Source organism: Pseudophryne corroboree, chromosome 2 (assembly GCF_028390025.1).
Source record: "Pseudophryne corroboree isolate aPseCor3 chromosome 2, aPseCor3.hap2, whole genome shotgun sequence".
NCBI classification, from domain to species: Eukaryota; Metazoa; Chordata; class Amphibia; order Anura; family Myobatrachidae; genus Pseudophryne; species Pseudophryne corroboree.
In genome coordinates this window covers 576,098,074-576,116,436 of record NC_086445.1, presented here as the reverse complement: position 1 = coordinate 576,116,436, position 18,363 = coordinate 576,098,074, and the positions used below count along the sequence as shown (strand labels likewise).

At 47.9% G+C, this 18,363-nt stretch overlaps 1 protein-coding gene across 4 annotated transcripts in view; it reads left to right on the top strand.

The window, feature by feature from the left end:
• The window catches only part of CLSPN (claspin), a 410,714-nt gene that overhangs the window by 65,479 nt on the left and 326,872 nt on the right, over window positions 1-18,363 (top strand). For all 4 annotated transcript variants that reach the window (XM_063954464.1, XM_063954465.1, XM_063954463.1 and 1 more), the window contains exon 3: window positions 12,202-12,638. In XM_063954464.1, the coding sequence (XP_063810534.1) occupies window positions 12,202-12,638 (437 nt within the window). The remainder of the gene's footprint in view (window positions 1-12,201; window positions 12,639-18,363) is intronic.

Here is an 18,363-nt window from a genome sequence, read left to right as displayed (position 1 = left end):
TCCTCCAGTCCTCTATGGTTGTTTGGTCTGTGTCTGCATCCTCGGGGTCCCCTGCGATTCATTCTCAGAAACGTGCACTTGCAATGTTGCAGGATGACACGGACACCGACTCTGACACTGCAGACGGTGACGGGGATGTGTCGAGGGGAACGACATCACTTGCCATGGTGGTACAGTTAATGATTGAGGCTGTTAGAGATGTTTTGCACATTTCGGACACAGCTCCGGAACAGGTGGAGGAGGCCTTCTTTACAGAAAACAAGAAGCCCCCCCTCACGTTCCCAGCATTTAAAGAATTAAACGCTATCTTTGAAAAGGCCTGGGAAACTCCGGAAAAGAAATTTCACTTCCCTAAGAGGGTTTTGGTTGCTTTTCCCTTCCCAGAGGAAGATAGGAAAATGGGAGTCCCCGCCGTTGGTCGATGCCTCTGTATATAGGCTGTCCAAACAGTAGGTGCTGCCGGTACTAGGATCTACTGCGTTGAAAGACCCGGTGGATCGCAAGGTGGATGCTACGTTAAAATCCATGTACACGGCTTCTGGGGCTATATTAAGGCCTACTATATCCTGTGCTTGGATTGCAAAAGCTATTGCCAGGTGGTCTATCACTATGCAGGAAGAATCGGCTATGCTGTATAAAGATGACGTTGATATGTTTTTACACCATATTCAGGATACTGCAGGGTTCCTAGTGGATTCCATGAAGGACCTGGCCTCCATGGCTGCGGGGATCTCCTCCATCTCCGTCTCGACAGGGGTCTCAGGCTGCGCCAATGGTCTGCAAATGCTGAATCCTGGAAGAGCGTGGAGGCCCTACCCTACACGGGTCAGGCTCTCTTTGGGGAGCCGCTGGATGCGTAAGTCTACTTTTCTCCCCTCAGCTGCACCGGCTACGAATAAGCCTTTTACACCAGCCGCGTCAGTCCTTTCGGCCAGTGAGGCAAAGAAAAAAAAACAAGCCTTCGAACACCTTCTTTAGAGGTGGTCATGCAAAAGGAAAGAAACCTGCTCCCACAGGTTCCCAGGCCCAGAAACCCGCTTCTGATGCCACTAAGCCCTCCGCATGACGGTGGACGGCTGGGCCTGGAGCACGTTCAGGTGGGGGCGAGACTCCGACAGTTCTGCCATGTCTCGGTGTCGTCTGGTCTGGACCCCTGGGTCCTGGATATAGTGTCCAGGGGGTACAGACTGGAGTTTCAAGATCCCCCGCCTCACAGTTTCTTCGGCAGGCTTACCAGCTCTGCTGGCGGACAAAGCGATTCTTCTGGAGGCCATCAGAAAATTGGTGGTGTTGGAAGTCGTTGTTCCGCCTCAGCAGTGGAACAAGGGTTATTATTCAAACCTTTTCGTGGTACCGAAACCGGATCGTTCGGTATGGCCTATTCTGATCTTAAAGTCTTTGAACCCTTATCTTAGAGAGTTCAAATTCAAGATGGTATCTCTGAGAGCTGTCATCTCAGGGCTAACGGAGGGGGAGTTCCTGGTGTCTTTATACATCAAGGATGCTTACCTCCACATCCCCATTTGGTCACCGCATCAGGCATACCTCAGGTTTGCGCTGTTGGATGACCACTATCCATTCCAGGCGCTGCCGTTTGGCCTCTCCACAGCACCAAGGATTTTCACCAAGGTGATGGCGGAGATGATGGTGGTTCTCCGCAAGCAGGGGGTGAACATAATTCCTTATCTGGACGATCTCTTGATCAAGGTGTCGTCCAGGGAGATATTATTGCGATCCATCACGCTCACGACAGCTGCTCAGGAAGCACGGTTGGATCCTGAACCTTCCAAAGTCTCATCTGGAGCCGACGCGGAGGCTATCTTTCCTGGGAATGATCCTCGACACGGAGGTGCAGAGGGTTTTTCTCCCGGTGAAGAAGGCATTGGTGATTCAAACCATGGCCAGGGAGGTCTTACGGCCTACCCGGATGTCTGTTCATCAATGCATCCGCCTTCTGGAGAAGATGGTTGCTGCCTCTGAGGCTCTGCAGTACGGCAGGTTTCACGCTCGTCCATTTCAACTGGACCTCTTGGACCAGTGGTCTGGCTCTCACCTACACATGCACAAGAGGATACGCCTGTCTCCGAAAGCCAGGATTTCACTCCTCTGGTGGCTGCAACTTCCACACTTTCTGGAAGGCCGACGGTTCGGAATTCAGAACTGGATCCTCTTAACCACAGATGCAAGTCTAAGATGTTGGGGAGCAGTCGCTCTGGGGGAAACCTTTCAAGGAAAGGGGTCGTTTCAAGAATCCCTTCTCCTGATAAACATCCTGGAGCTAAGGGCCGTGTACAACGCCCTCCTGCAAGCAGCACATCTGCTACAAGATCGGCTGTTCAGGTACATTCGGACAACGTGACCACTGTGGCCTACATAAACCGACAAGGCGGAACCAAGAGCAGGGCTGCAATGTCAGAGGTGTCAAGAATCCTTCTCTGGGCAGAAAGGCTCGCTGTAGCGATGTCGGCAATCTTCATTCCGGGAGTAGACAACTGGGAAGCAGACTTCCTCAGCAGACACAATCTCCAACCAGGGGAGTGGGGCCTCCATCCGGAGCTGTTCGAGGAAGTAACCGCTTGGTGGGGGGGTTCCTCACATAGACATGATGGCCTCCCGCCTCAACAAAAAGCTGGGGAGGTATTGTTCCAGGTCGAGAGACCCTCAGGCAGTGGCGGTGGACGCACTGGCAGCACCGTGGGTGTTCCCGTCAGTGTGTGTGTTCCCTCCACTTCCTCTGATCCCAAGGGTTCTTCAGCTGGTAAGAAGAACAAAGGTTCTGGCAATCCTCATTACTCCGGACTGTCCGCGAAGGGCTTGGTATGCGGATCTGCTGGATCTTCTTCTGGAAGATCCAAGGCCCTTACCTTTTCGGGAGGATCTGCTGTTGCAGGGGGGCCGTTCGCCTATCAAGACGTACCACGGCTACGTTTGACGGCTTGGCGGTTGAAAGCCAGATTTTAGCTCGGAAAGGTATCCCGAGCGCGGTTATTCCTACTCTGATTCAGGCTAGGAAGGGGGTAACGTCTAAACATTACCACCGTATTTGGGAATTTTTTTTTTTCCTGGTGTGAATCCAGAAAATTTCCTGCGGTGGATTTTCAACTAGGACGTTATCTCCTTTTCCTGCAAGCATGAGTGGATATGGGCCTAAGATTGGGCTCCATCAAGGTCCAAATCTCTGCCTTGTCCATCTTCAGCAATTGGCTGTCCTTCCTGAGGTTCAGACCTTTCTGAAAGGGGTCCTGCACATCCAACCTCCTTTTGTGGCGCCAACGGCACCCTGGGATCTAGATGTGGTGTTGCAGTTCCTACAATCATCTTGGTTTGAGCCTCTACTGGAGGCTGACATCAAGTTTCTCACGTGGAAGGCGAACACAGGGCGGACCTTAGGACTCGCCCGCAGTTCCTGCCTAAGGTTGTATCGGCTTTTCATATCAACCAGCCTATTGTGGTGCCAGTGGCTACTGACTCCTCAATTGCTTCAAAGGCCTTGGATGTTGTGAGGACTTTGAAGATCTATGTGCAGAGGACAGCTCGTCATAGGAAAACTGACTGTTTGTCCTCTATGATCCCAAGAAAATTGGGTGTCCTGCTTCGAAGCAGTCGATTTCACGCTGGATCAGGTACACTATCCAGCATGCCTATTCTACGGTAGGATTGCCGTGTCCGAAATCGGTTAAGGCCCACTCTACTCGTAAAGTGGGTTCTTCCTGGGCGGCTGCCCGGTGTGTGTCGGCATTACAGCTTTGCCGAGCTGCTACTTGGTCTGGTTCGAACACATTTGCCAGGTTTTACAAGTTCGACACTTTGACCTCTGATGACCTCAAGTTTGGTCAAGCGGTCTTGCAGGAGCTTCCGCGCTCTCCCTCCCGTTCTGGGAGCTTTGGTACATCCCCATGGTACTAATATGGACCCCAGCATCCTCTAGGACGGGAGAGAAAATAGGATTTTAATTACCTGAAATGATAAATTATTTTCTCGTAGTCTGTAGAGGATACTGGGTGCCCGCCCAGCGCTTCATTTTCCTGCTTTGATTTTATAGTTCAGTTCTACCTGGTTCCTAGGTAAGTTCTGCATTGTTTACTGTTTTAGCTGTTGCTGTGTTTTTCCGGCTTGTTAGCCGGGTTTGTCTGTTGTGTGAGCTGGTATGAATCTCGCCACCTATCTGTGTATTTCCTTCTCTCGAAGTATGTCATCTCCTCGGGCACAGTTTTCTAGCGGAGTTTGGTAGGAGGGGCATAGAGGGAGGAGCCAGCCCTCACGATTAAACTCTGAAAGTGCCAATGGCTCCTGGTGGACCCGTCTATACCCCATGGTACTAATATGGACCCCAGCATCCTCTACGGACTACGAGAAAAGGAATTTACTGTATCAGGTAATTAAAATCCTATTTTTTTATCTGCCTCTGTTAACTTTCCTATGTGCTGCTCTATCCATGTTTTTCCCCAGTTTCTCTTACGTCCTAGAGGATGCTGGGGACTCCAAAAGGACCATGGGGGTATAGACGGGATCCGCAGGAGCTTGGGCACACTAAAAAGACTTAAGACTGGGTGTGAACTGGCTCCTCCCTCTATGCCCGTCCTCCAGACCTCAGTTAGACTTTGTGCCCAGGAGTGACTGGATGCACACTAGGGGAGCTCTCCTGAGTTTCTCTAGGAAAATACTTTTTGTTAGGTTTTTTATTTTCAGGGAGCCCTGCTGGCTATAGGCTCCCTGCAGCGTGGGAGTGAGGGGAGAGAAGCAGACCTACTTCTGTGAGTTTCAAGGCTCTGCTTCTCGGCTACTGGACACCATTAGCTCCAGAGGGTTCGATCACTTGGTGCGCCTAGCTGCTTGTTCCCGGAGCCACGCCGTCACCCCCCTCACAGAAGTCAGAAGTCGGGTGAGTATGAGAAGAACAGAAGACTTCAGTGACGGAAGGTAAAGCACAGCGGTAACGCTGTGCTCTATGCTCCCACACACACATCACCAACGCTTGTCACTGGGTGCAGGGCGCTGGGATGGGGGCGCCCTGGGGGGCATGTTACTGAGGTTACTGAGCCGGCAAAAGATCGTAGGTGCCGAGGCACTTTATTACAGACCCCCGCCGGGCATTTTTTGTATGTTAAAATTTGGCGGCCCGAAGCCGCCGGGAAGGGGGCGGAGCTTCGGTCCGCGGCTCACTCGCGCGCCATTTTCTCCCTACACATCACCGAGGGAGAGACGCTGCCGGGACCTCCACGTTTTCTGCAAGTATAAGGGGAATCTCCAGTGGGGAGCCGCTGTGGGGTACCAGTTGTGAACTATAAGGCAGCGCTGGGTACACTTAATCTTTTGTGTCCCAATACAGGCGCTGGGGTGTAAGCTGGCATACTCCCTCTGTCTCCTCTTCTGGGCTGAATTGTGGGCCTGTCACTAGCACTCCTTAGTACAATAAATTCCAATGTAGCTTCTCTGTCTAAGAGGTTAGATAAGTCTGAGTCACAGACCCAGGTGTGGAAGAAATCTATGGAGGAGGCTTTATCTCAGGTACAGCCCCCCTCCGGGTCCCATAAGATGCCTTTTACTCAGGTGGGGGATACGGATACCGACACGGACTCTGATTCCGAGGTCGATTTCACTGAGGCGGCGTTACATCCACGTTTGGTTAAGAGTATTCAGTACATGATTGTGGTTATAAAGGATGTGTTGCAGATTTCTGATGAACCTGCGGTGCAGGAAACAAGGATTTGCTTATTCAAGGGGAAGAAACCTGAGGTAAAGTTTCCCCCCTCTCATGAAATGAATACTTTTTGTGAAAAGGCTTGGGAATCGCAGGATAAGAAATGGCAGATTCCTAAGAGGATTTTTATGGCGTATCCTTTTCCCTCTGATGACAGGGAAAAATGGGAGACATCTCCAACCGTTGATAAAGCTCTATCCCGTTTGTCTAAGAAGGTGGCGCTTCCGTCTCCTGACACAGCAGCTCTCAAAGATCCGGCGGATCGCAAGTTGGAGACGTGTCTGAAGTCCATTTTCGCTAATACGGGTGCATTGCTCAGACCTGCTGTGGCGTCGGTATGGGTGAGTAGTGCTATTGCTAAATGGGCAGAGAATTTAGCTAGAGACATGGATACTCTTGATAAAGATAATGTCCTTCTAACTCTTGGTTATATTAAGGACGCTGCAGATTACCTGAAGGATGCGGCAAGGGACGTCTGTCTCTTGGGATCAAAGACCAATGCCATGTCGATATCTGCCAGGAGGGCCGTGTGGATCCATCAATGGAATGCTGATGCCGACTCCAAGAGGTCTATGGAAGCTCTACCCTTTAAAGGTACAGTCTTGTTTGGGGACGGCCTGGCGGACCTAGTCTCGACCGCGACTGAGGGTAAGTCCTCTTTTCTTCCTTATGTTCCCACACAACAGAAGAAGGCACCACATCAGCAAATGCAGTCCTTTCGTCACAATAAATACAGGCGTGGAAAGGGTTCGTCTTTCCTCGCCTCAAAGGGTAGAGGACGGGGAAGAAAAATTTCTGCAACCTCAGGTGCACAGGACCAGAAGTCCTCCCTGGCTGCTACCAAGTCCACCGCATGACGCTGGGGCTTCTCTGGGGGAGTCCGGACCGGTGGGGGGCCGTCTTCAGGTATTCAGCCAGGTCTGGATTCAATCAGACCTGGATCCTTGGGTGTTAGAAATAGTGTCTCAAGGATACAAACTGGAGTTTCAGGAGATGCCCCCTCACCGGTTCTTCATTTCGGCATTACCAGTGGTTCTTCCGGACAGGGAGGTGGTCCGGGCGGCCATTCAAAAATTGTGTCTACAGAGGGTCATTGTTCCCGTCCCTCCGTCCCAGCGGGGGGAGGGGTTCTACTCGAGCCTCTTTGTGGTACCAAAACCGGACGGTTCGGTCAGACCAATTCTAAATCTAAAATCCCTCAATCCATACTTGAAAGTCTTCAGGTTCAAGATGGAATCCCTTCGAGCGGTGATTGCCAGCCTGGAAGGTGGGGGGGGGGATTTTATGGCGTCAGTCGACATAAAGGATGCCTACTTACATGTGCCGTTATATCCTCCGCATCAGGCTTTCCTCAGGTTTGCGATACAGGATTCTCATTACCAATTTTAGACGTTGCAGTTTGGGCTTTCCACGGCTCCGAGAATTTTCACAAAGGTCATGGCGGAAATGATGGTGGTTCTTCGCAAACAAGGGGTTTCAATTATCCCGTACTTGGACGATCTCCTGATAAAGGCGAGGTCCAAGGAACGATGGCTGACAAGTGTAGAGTTGTCTCTATCGGTTCTGCGACAACACGGATGGGTCCTCAATTTGCCGAAATCCCAGTTGATTCCGACCACTCGGCTTCCTTTTCTGGGCATGATTCTGGACACTGAGTTACAGAAGGTATTCTTTCCAGAAGAAAAGGCTCTGGAATTGCAGACAATGGTCAGAGAACTTCTGAAGCCGACGAGTGTGTCGATCCATCATTGTATTTTATTTTATTTATTTATTAGCAGTTTCTTATATAGCGCAGCATATTCCGTTGCGCTTTACAATTAGAACAACAATTATAGAACAAAACTGGGCAAAGACAGACAGACAGACAGAGGTAGGAAGGCCCTGCTCGCAAGCTTACAATCTATAGGGAAATAGGCATTGATACACAAGGATAGATTCTACCTGTCACATAATGGTTCCCCAGGTTGCTAGGTTCTTAATGGGTTGTATATGATATGATCACCCAGCAATGTTGGAAGACAAAATGTGAGTTTATGCGGACTGTACAGAGGGGATGTAACTTGATAGGGAAGCTGTGAAGGTTATGTGTGTGGGTCTGAAATTTGGTAGGCTTGTCTGAAGAGATGAGTTTTCAGAGAACGGTTAAAGGTTTGGAGACTAGAGGAGAGTCTTATTGTGCGTGGGAGTGCATTCCACAGAGTGGGTGAAGCCCGGGTAAAGTCCTGTAATTTTGAGTGGGAACAGGTAATACATGTGGATGAGAGACGCAGATCTTGTGCAGAGCGGAGAGGTCTGGTAGGGAGATATTTTGAGATGAGTGAGGAGATGTATGATGATGCAGTTTGGTTAATAGCCTTGTATGTAAGTAAAAGTATTTTATATTTGACACGGTAGAATACCGGTAACCAATGGAGGGACTGACAGAGCGGATCAGCAGATGAAGAACGTCTGGCGAGGAAGATTAGCCTCGCAGCTGCATTTAAAATGGATTGAAGTGGTGATAGCCTATGTTTGGGAAGACCAGTAAGGAGACTATTACAATAATCAATGCGGGATATGATGAGTTCATGGATTAGCGTTTTTGCAGTGTCTTGTGTAAGATAAGGGCGTATTTTGGATATGTTTTTGAGGTGCATGTAACATGATTTAGAGACAGATTGAATGTGTGGAACAAAGGACAGTTCAGAGTCAAGGGTGAAACCTAGGCAACGAGCTTGTGGGGTGGGGTGGATAGTTGCATTGTCAACAGTTATAGAGATATCAGGTTGGTAACTACTTTTAGCTGGTGGGAAAATAATTAATTCGGTTTTGGAAATGTTGAGTTTGAGGTGGCGAGATGACATCCAAGATGAAATGGCAGACAGGCATCCAGTGACACGAGCCAATTGTACTCGGGTTCTGGGGAAGATGGTTGCAGCGTACGAAGCCATTCCATACGGCAGATTTCACGCCCGCGTGTTTCAGTGGGACTTGCTGAGCAAATGGTCCGGGTCTCACCTACATATTCACCGGAAGATAAGTCTATCTCCCAGAGCCAGAATTTCTCTCCTGTGGTGGCTACAAGCTCATCACCTCCTGGGGGGACGCCGATTCGGTATCCAGAATTGGGTACTTCTGACAACAGATGCAAGTCTCCGGGGCTGGGGCGCAGTCACCCAAGGAAGAAATTTCCAGGGAAAATGGTCACTCCAGGAAGCCTGTCTCCACATAAATGTTCTAGAGTTAAGAGCCATTTACAACGGCCTGCTCCAAGCAAGAAGTCTTCTTCAGGGTCGACCGGTCCTGGTACAGTCAGACAACATCACAGCGGTGGCCCATATAAACCGGCAAGGCGGAACGAGGAGCAGAGCAGCAATGGCGGAGGCCACAAAGATACTTCGCTGGGCGGAACAACACGTCAGCGCACTGTCAGCAGTTTTCCTACCGGGGGTGGACAACTGGGAAGCGGATTTCCTCAGCAGACACGACCTCCATCCGGGAGAGTGGGCTCTGCACCAAGAGGTATTTGCAGAAGTGTCAAGACGCTGGGGAATTCCGTTGATAGACATGATGGCGTCTCGGCTCAACAATAAGCTCCCGAGGTATTGTTCCAGGTCAAGGGGACCCACAAGCCACGGCGGTGGACGCCCTGGTGTCTCCGTGGATCTTCCAGTCGGTGGATGTGTTCCCTGCTCTTCCTCTCATTCCAAAGGTGCTGGGGATCATTCGTCGAGCACGGGTTCCGGCGATTCTCGTCGTCCCAGACTGGCCAAGAAGGGCCTGGTACCCGGATCTTCAGGACTTACTGGTGGAAGATCCTTGGCCGCTTCCTCTAAGAGAGGATCTGTTGTTACAGGGTCCATGCGTGTTTCCGGACTTACCGCGGCTGCGTTTGACGGCATGGAGGTTGAGCGCCAGATCTTAGCTCGTAAGGGTATTCCCAGGGAGGTCATTCCAACTTTCATTAAGGCTAGGAAAGAGGTTACGGCGAAACACTATCACCGTATCTGGAGGAAATATGTTTCCTGGTGTGAGGTTAAAAAGGCTCCTGCGGAGGATTTTCACTTGGGTCGTTTTCTCCACTTTTTACAGGCGGGTGTAGATGCAGGCCTGAAATTGGGTTCCATCAAAGTGCAAATTTCGGCTTTGTCTATTTTCTTTCAAAAAGAGTAAGCTGCCCTCCCAGAGGTTCAGACTTTTGTAAAGGGTGTAATGCATATCAATCCACCGTTTGTACCGCCTGTAGCGCCAGGGGACCTTGGTTTCGTCTTACGGTTCTTCATGTCTTCCTGGTTTGAAACTTTGCAGACGGTTGAATTAAAATTTCTCACTTGGAAGGTAGTTATGCTTTTGGCGCTGGCATCTGCCAGGCGAGTATCGGAATTGGCAGCTTTATCTCATAAGAGTCCGTACTTGATTTTTCATGCGGATAGGGCGGAATTGAGGACTCGTCAACAATTTCTACCGAAGGTGATTTCGTCATTCCACATTAACCAACCTATTGTGGTTCCGGTAGCTACGGAAGAAGTGGCGATTCCAAAATCTCTGGATGTTGTAAGAGCGTTAAAAGTTTTGTTTCTAGGACAGCTGTTACTAGGAAAACTGAAGCGTTGTATGTTTTGTATGCGGCCAGCAAGGTTGGTCATCCCGCGTCAAAACAGACTATTGCACGCTGGATTTGTAGTACGATCCAGCAAGCTCATTCTTCGGTGGGGTTGCCGGTGCCGAAGTCGGTTTAAGTCCATTCTACCAGAAAGGTGGGCTCATCTTGGGCGGCTGCCCGAAGTGTTTCGGCACTACAGCTTTGCCGAGCGGCTACTTGGTCGGGTTCGAACACTTTTGCTAAATTCTATAAGTTCGATACCCTGGCCGATGAGGACCTGGCGTTTGCTCAGTCGGTGCTGCAGAGTCGTCCGCACTCTCCTGCCCGTTCTGGAGCTTTGGTATAATCCCCATGGTCCTTTTGGAGTCCCCAGCATCCTCTAGGACGTAAGAGAAAATAGGATTTTGGTACTCACCGTTAAATCCTTTTCTCCTAGTCCGTAGAGGATGCTGGGCGCCCGTCCCAGTGCGGACTATGACTTGCATTATATGTTTTCTTACTGGTTAAGTTAGTTTATACACGACTTGTGTATTGGTTTGTTGCAGCTGGTTGCTGGATGCATACTGTTATCTGGTTTGGCGTTATTCCGGTGGTACGGTATGTTTATGGTGTGGGCTGGTAATTTGGTAGCCCTTAGTTAAAACAAAAATCTTTCCTTGTAATGTCCGTCTCTCCTGGGCACAGTTCCTATAACTGAGGTCTGGGGGAGGGGCATAGAGGGAGGAGCCAGTTCACACCCAGTCAAAGTCTTTTTAGTGTGCCCAAGCTCCTGCAGATCCCGTCTATACCCCCATGGTCGTTTTGGAGTCCCCAGCATCCTCTACGGACTAGGAGAAAAGGATTTAACGGTGAGTACCAAAATCCTATTTTATCTACCCTGTTTGCCTTCTGCGCTCGTGTTTTTTTCTGTATGTACTTTCCAGGCTGATGCATCAACTTTGTGCTGCTACCTTATCCTGTCTGCCTCCTATATAACCTCCCTATCTGCTTCTATCTATTGCATCCACAATGTTTCCTCTCCATCCAGTAACCTGGGCCCAGTTAGTAATGTGCAAGCTACAGTTTCCCATCCACAGGTCTAGCCACAAACTACAGCACAGGCCACAGCCACTTTACACACTCCACCCTGCCCCACCCCACTGGTCACACTTCTCACATCACTAGTCACTGCCCCGCAGCATTCGTGACACCTTCTGCCACTGACTACAATAGGCCCTTCACAAATTTCAGCTCCATGCCCATGTAGACCTTATCCTGGCACTGCCACTTGTGTATTCGGATTCACTAGATCTGTGGCACAGAATGTATGGTTAAATTATGGTGCAGTCTCCCTATAGCCACCCGTATTCTAGCAACTGCCATGTGTGCAAATGTTGTGCTTACCCAAGTGTCCTCGGGTATATGAACTTACGCTGCACTGTGACCACTCTTAAGCTACAGTCATTCTGTGCTGTGCTGGCTTTCAGTGGTGCAGGAGCAAAGAAGGTCCCAGGTAGTGTCCAGTGCAGAAAGGAGTTCTAGACGTGACTTTGTTCAGTGGGAACATTAAATATTCACAGAAACCATTGCACATCTGTGTTAATTTCTTTACAACTGTTCAGAAAATTACTTGGTAGGATAGAATAACTTTTCTGTTCATGCATTTATAGACACCTTTAAAAGGTTAAAACTATCCTTAGTCTTTAAATGGCTTTTTTCGGTATTTCAGTGTAAGACTCCCTAGGCACGTACATGAAATTATGGGTGATTTCCCTCTATATCCTAAGAATATGTAGAAACGGTGGCTAAATAGGTTGGACAAAGTGTCTTGTATCACATTTTTTGGCTTAAATACCAATTAAACTGTACTGTTAATGTAACTTTGATATAAGATAAAGAGCAAACAAAATATATATATATTTTTTCTTTTCTTTCTTAGATTCTGATGATGAAATCTTGGTAATTAAGAAATCTAAGCCTAAGAGAGTTTTTGAAGAAAGTGACAGCGATTGTGAGGGAGATATATGTGCTGTTACTGTTGACACTGAGCGGAGTCCAAAAAGTGATGGAGATGACTACGGGAAAAGAACAGAAAGAGGGAAGCCTCGCAGAATACGTCTAGCTCTGCTTGATAGTGATGACAGTGATAAAGAGCTTGATGGAGGCCTTGTGTTAAATTCTCATGGATTAAACGTAGATGGATCTACTTCTGATAAGGTCAGCCCACAGAAAAACACCAAGCAAAAAAGTAGTGAGTCTTCAAGAAAATTGGTCAGCCAGGAAGAAATGGACCTGGGCAAATCAAAACGGAGATCAGAGAAAAAGAAACTCAGATCAACTGGAAAGCATAAAAATGACACAAAGCAGAAGTCGCCAGTATGTATTTCAGTTAATCTTGTAATTATTAAAGAAGGAATTCAGTGTTTACAGATGTGTCCTCCTACATCTATCCTTATTGAGCCATATGACGCAAGACACCTGGTGCTATTCCCATACTGCGTACATTCCTCAGTTTTGCTATTTTTTCCTTAGTTTTGTATTATAGTCTGCAAAAAGTGTACTAAATACTTAGTATTAGTTTTTTTTTGTAGCTAAGGAAATGGTATAAAATCACAGATCAAGCATAAAGATGCATCGCGCAGGTCACTCATATCAGACCTGTCTTGCACAGACTGCATATAATTTTTAATTTTTTTCTTTCTTTTTTGCTACTTTTTCCTCTATTTGTTGGCATATAGAGCCGGATTCTGATATGTATGCAACCATAGATGAGCAGCCTTGCAATACCATACATCTAAAATTATAAATGCAGCAGTAGGCGTCTGTAGTAGAAATACTCCTCCTGCCAGCATCTGTGATTCGAGTGCTGATAATGTAAGCCTTGTTCTATATATGTGCAATGGCCCCATCATCGGATTTGTACGTAGACCATCGAGTTTATGTACAAATCCGATTTCAGGCTGCTAGGTACTAAAGGTTTTTTTTTTTTTTTTTTAGCAAAGGAGTTGGTATAAATTTGCACATTAAGCAAAATGATCTGTGATGAGTCACTAGTACTGGACCTGTCTTTTGCTTGTTTAACTATGCTACTTCCCCTCCATTTTGCATCTTAATTCACTTCTAGTGTACAAGGTTTAGTGTGTTGGTGTGGCTAAGTAGTAAGGGCTGTGGCGTGTTAAACACAGCTGCTTGGCGTGATTTGAGAATAGGTGTATGTGGGACATATCTGTAATTACAGTAATGTGTTTATTTCTTTTACCTTTAGTTGTGGCAAATTGCTACCCATATAAAATTATCAACTCCTACATGTTTTTTAGTGGAAGCTTAAGTTTTAATTTTATTTTGTTTGTTTTTCATGAGTAATGGGGTTGATCATTTTAGATCTGTAGACTGTAAATAGAAGCTTTTTAGAGGTAGGTGATTGTCCAGTAGTTTTCACTGCAACAGCTACAATAGATATATCATTATGCCATTTTATAGATGTCAAATTCCTAGTGTATTAGTAACTACATGATGTTGTAGTGCATGTCTATTATATAGTTTTGGCTTGTGTAAATAAATTCCTCTTATCAAATCCTCATCTTCCAATCACACTAAAATACTTAATTTCCAAAAGAGAGCCTAGGAAACAAATTATTTAGTGTTCATTCTGGCACCAAATGGGCAGAGTTTTAGATGTGATGTATCACTGCAGTAGCTATACAGTTATATCATAAAATGTTGTTCTTAAAAATTAAAATATGCTGTCTTCACTACTTAGGTGCAAGGTGATAGAATGAACACTATTTTTATAATTTGAGAAACTGTAGTAAACTATTTTCTCTTACGTCCTAGAGGATACTGGAGACCATTTAGTACCATGGGGTATAGACGTGTCCACTAGGAGCCATGGGCTCTTAAAGAATTTGATAGTGTCGGCTGGCTTCTCCCTCTATGCCCCTCCTACCAGACTCAGTTTAGAGAATGTGCCCGTAGTAGCCGGTCACGCTTATGGAAGCTCTTGAAGAGTTTTCTGCATTTATTTTTCTGTTTATTTTCAGGCAGGACTGGATGGCACCAGCCTGCCTGCTTCGTGGGACTTATGGGGTTAATGGTCCCGTTCCCCGCTGACAGGACACTAGCTCCTGAGGGAACTATTCGCAAGCCCCACTCTGAGCGTACATTCCCGCAGCGCCCTGCCACCCCTAACAGAGCCAGAAGAGTGATGAGTACTAAGCCGATGTCCCGGTTAGCGAGACTGCGTCTCCAGACCCGGTACACTATGCAGACGCACAGCTTCTGAGTGGGTGACTGAGTCTCTGTACACTGTACACAGTACCCACACTGACTTATAACTGTTAGTACTACTCCATTTTAATCACTAAATTACTGCTCCATTTTCACTAAATTACTACTCCATTTTAGTACTACTCCATTTTAATCACTAAATTACCTCCGCCAGTATAAAAAAAGGGGCAAGACCGCTCGCCTTTCAGGGGCATGACTTCACTATGAGCGGATCCAGCATCTCACCAGCGCGATATTCCCTCTGCAGTGGACACAGACGCTGACTGACAGGGATGCGCAGCTCCTTCGGAGTGTATCCAGATTACCTCAGGGGACCAGGGGGTTATAGCACGGGGGGGGGGGGGGGGCATTATTAGTGTGCCATTATGGGGGTGCCATTATTAGTGTACTACGTCCCCAATCTGGGTGCTTACTCTGCGACCCGGCTAAGCTTGGCATTAGCGATAAGGGCGTGTTGTGCTGGCTCCATAATATGCGTCTCCCTGGAATGGCTTTGTGGATTAATTTTGCTTTTAACCTCTTCCTGTGTGTGTGCTGTCACACTTACAATATGTCAGCCAGAGTGTTTCATGTACGCAGAGTTTCTCTTCCCCAGGGGGCTCACTTCTGTGTACTCAATGTAGTGTCCCTTCCCAGGCTAGCGGGGCTGAACCAGCATGGCTGGATTCTATTAAAGGAATTATCTCCCATATTTCTACTAAATTGTCCCGCAAAGAGAAAGACGCAATACTGTGACAATCTGTGGATGAGTTTATGAACAGAGACTCGGTCCCCAAAACGCCGTCTCAGACCTCTAGCATTTGTCCGCAAAAACATGCTGTGTCCCATATCCTGCAGTCTGACTTTGATGATCAAGGGTCAGATATGGAGGAGGGGGGAGGTGGACTTGGGGGGATGCTGCTCTGTCACAGGGAATAGAGGCTCTTATAGAAGCTATCAGACGTTCTGCAAATTCCTGATAAGGTGACAGAGGAGTGTGAGGAATCTTATTTTAATGTAAAAAAGAAGTCCTCAGTCACGTTTCCTGTATCAAAGGAACTGAATACCATGTTTGAAGAACCATGGGTTAATCTTGATAGGAAATGTTCAGATCCCTAAAAGGTTACTCTCATCCTTTCCTTTTCCTCCTGAGGATAGGAAAAAATGGGAAAATCCACCAATAGTGGGTGCATCAGTATCCAGGCTGTCACGGAATATAGTGTTGCCTGTCTCTGGTGCCTGTCCCTGGTGCAGCTTTCCTGAAAGACACGGCCGATCATAAAATTGAGACTACACTCAGATCCTTGTATACGACTGCTGGGGTGGCCAAGAGATCCACTATAGCATGTGTGTGGATTACTAAAGCCATTGCTAAATGTTCAGGTAACTTAATTGAGGGGTTGGATTAGTTATCTAGGAGGGAGATTGTTTTACTCCTGCAACATATACAGGACTCTGCGAACTTTATGGTGGAAGCCATAAAAGAAGTAGGTTTGCTTAATGCACGCACCACTGCTATGGCAGTGTCTGCACGCAGGGGCTTATGGATATGCCAACGGACTCAAAGGCGTGGAAGGCCTACCCTTCACAGGAGAAGCCTTATTTGGAGATGAACTAGACAAATGGATCTCCAAAGCTACTGCAGGTAATTCCACTTTCTCTAACGTCCTTGTGAATGCTGGGGACTCCGTAAGGACCATGGGGAATAGACGGGCTCCGCAGGAGACAGGGCACTTTAAGAAAGAATTTGGATACTGGTGTGCTCTGGCTCCTCCCTCTATGTGCCTCCTCCAGACCTCAGTTTGAATCTGTGCCCGGACGAGCTGGGTGCTACTTAGTGAGCTCTCCTGAGCTTGCTATAAGAAAGTATTTTGTTAGGTTTTTTTATTTTCAGAGAGATCTTCCGGCAACAGACTCTCTGCAGCGTGGGACTGAGGGGAGAGAAGCAGCCCTACTCACTGAAGATAGGTCCTGCTTCTTAGGCTACTGGACACCATTAGCTCCAGAGGGATCGTACACAGGATCTCACCCTTTGTCGTCCGATCCCGGAGCCACGCCGCCGTCCCCCTCGCAGAGCCGGAAGACAGAAGCCGGTGAAAGAAGCAAAAAGACTTCGAAATCGGCGGCAGAAGACTCCAGTCTTCACTGAGGTAGCGCACAGCACTGCAGCTGTGCGCCATTGCTCCCACATTAAACCCACATACTCCGGTCACTGTAGGGTGCAGGGCGCCCTGGGCAGCAATTAGAGACCTCTTGGCAAAAGTTGGGCATATATACAGTTGGGCACTGTATATATGCATGAGCCCCCGTCATAATTTTACACAGAAACGCGGGACAGAAGCCCGCCGCTGAGGGGGCGGGGCTTCTTCCTCAGCACTCACCAGCGCCATTTTCTCTCCACAGCTCCGCTGAGAGGAAGCTCCCCAGGCTCTCCCCTGCAGAAACACGGTAGAAGAGGGTAAAAAGAGAGGGGGAGGGCACATAAATTAGGCGCAAAAACATTATATACAGCAGCTACTGGGTTAACACTAAGTTACTGTGTGATTCCTGGGACATATAGCGCTGGGGTGTGTGCTGGCATACTCTCTCTCTGTCTCTCCAAAAGGCCTTGTGGGGGAACTGTCTTCAAAAAGAGCATCCCCTGTGTGGTGTGTCGGTACGCTTGTGTCGACATGTTTGACGAGGAAGGCTATGTGAAAGCAGAGCGGGAGCAAATGAATGTGGGGTCGGCGCTGACACCTGATTGGATGGATATGTGGAAGGTTTTAAATGATAATGTTAATTCCTTGCATAAAAGGTTGGATAAAGCTGAAACCTTAGGACAGTCGGGTTCTCAGCCCATGCCTGATCCTATGTCGCAGAGGCTGTCAGGGTCTCAGAAGCGCCCACTATCCCAAATTGTTGACACAGATATCGACACGGATTCTGACTCCAGTGTCGATGGCGATAATGCAAAGTTACAGCCTAAATTGGCTAAAGCCATCCGTTATATGATTATAGCAATAAAGGATGTGTTGCACATCACAGAGGAAACCCCAGTCCCTGACAAGAGGGTTCATATGTATGGGGAAAAAAGGCAGGTGGTGACCTTTCCCCCTTCACATGAGTTAAATGAGTTATGTGAAAAGGCTTGGGAATCTCCAGATAAAAAACTGCAGATTTCCAAACGGATGCTTATGGCATATCCTTTCCCGCCAACGGACAGGTTACGCTGGGAATCCTCCCCTAGGGTGAACAAAGCTCTCACACGCTTATCCAAAAGGGTAGCCCTGCCGTCACAGGATACGGCCACCCTAAAAGATGCTGCGGATAGAAAGCAAGAGGGTACCCTGAAGTCCATTTATATATATATATATATATTCAGGTACCTTATTAAGGCCGGCAATTGCGTCGGCATGGGTGTGTAGTGCTGTAGCAGCATGGACGGATACCTTATCTGAGGAACTTGATACCTTGGACAAGGATACTATATTAATGACCCTGGGGCATATAAAAGACGCTGTCCTATATATGAGAGATGCTCAAAGAGACATTAGCCTTCTGGGCTCTAGAATAAATGCAATGTCGATTTCTGCCAGAAGGGTCCTGTGGACTTGGCAATGGACAGGCGATGCCGACTCAAAAAGGCACATGGAGGTTTTACCTTACAAGGGTGAGGAGTTGTTAGGGGAAGGTCTCTCGGACCTGGTCTCCACAGCTACTGCTGGAAAGTCAAATTTTTTGACATATGTTCCCTCACAACCTAAGAAAGCACTGTATTACCAAATGCAGTCCTTTCGATCACAAAAAGGCAAGAAAGTCCGAGGTGCGTCCTTTCTTGCCAGAGGCAGGGGCA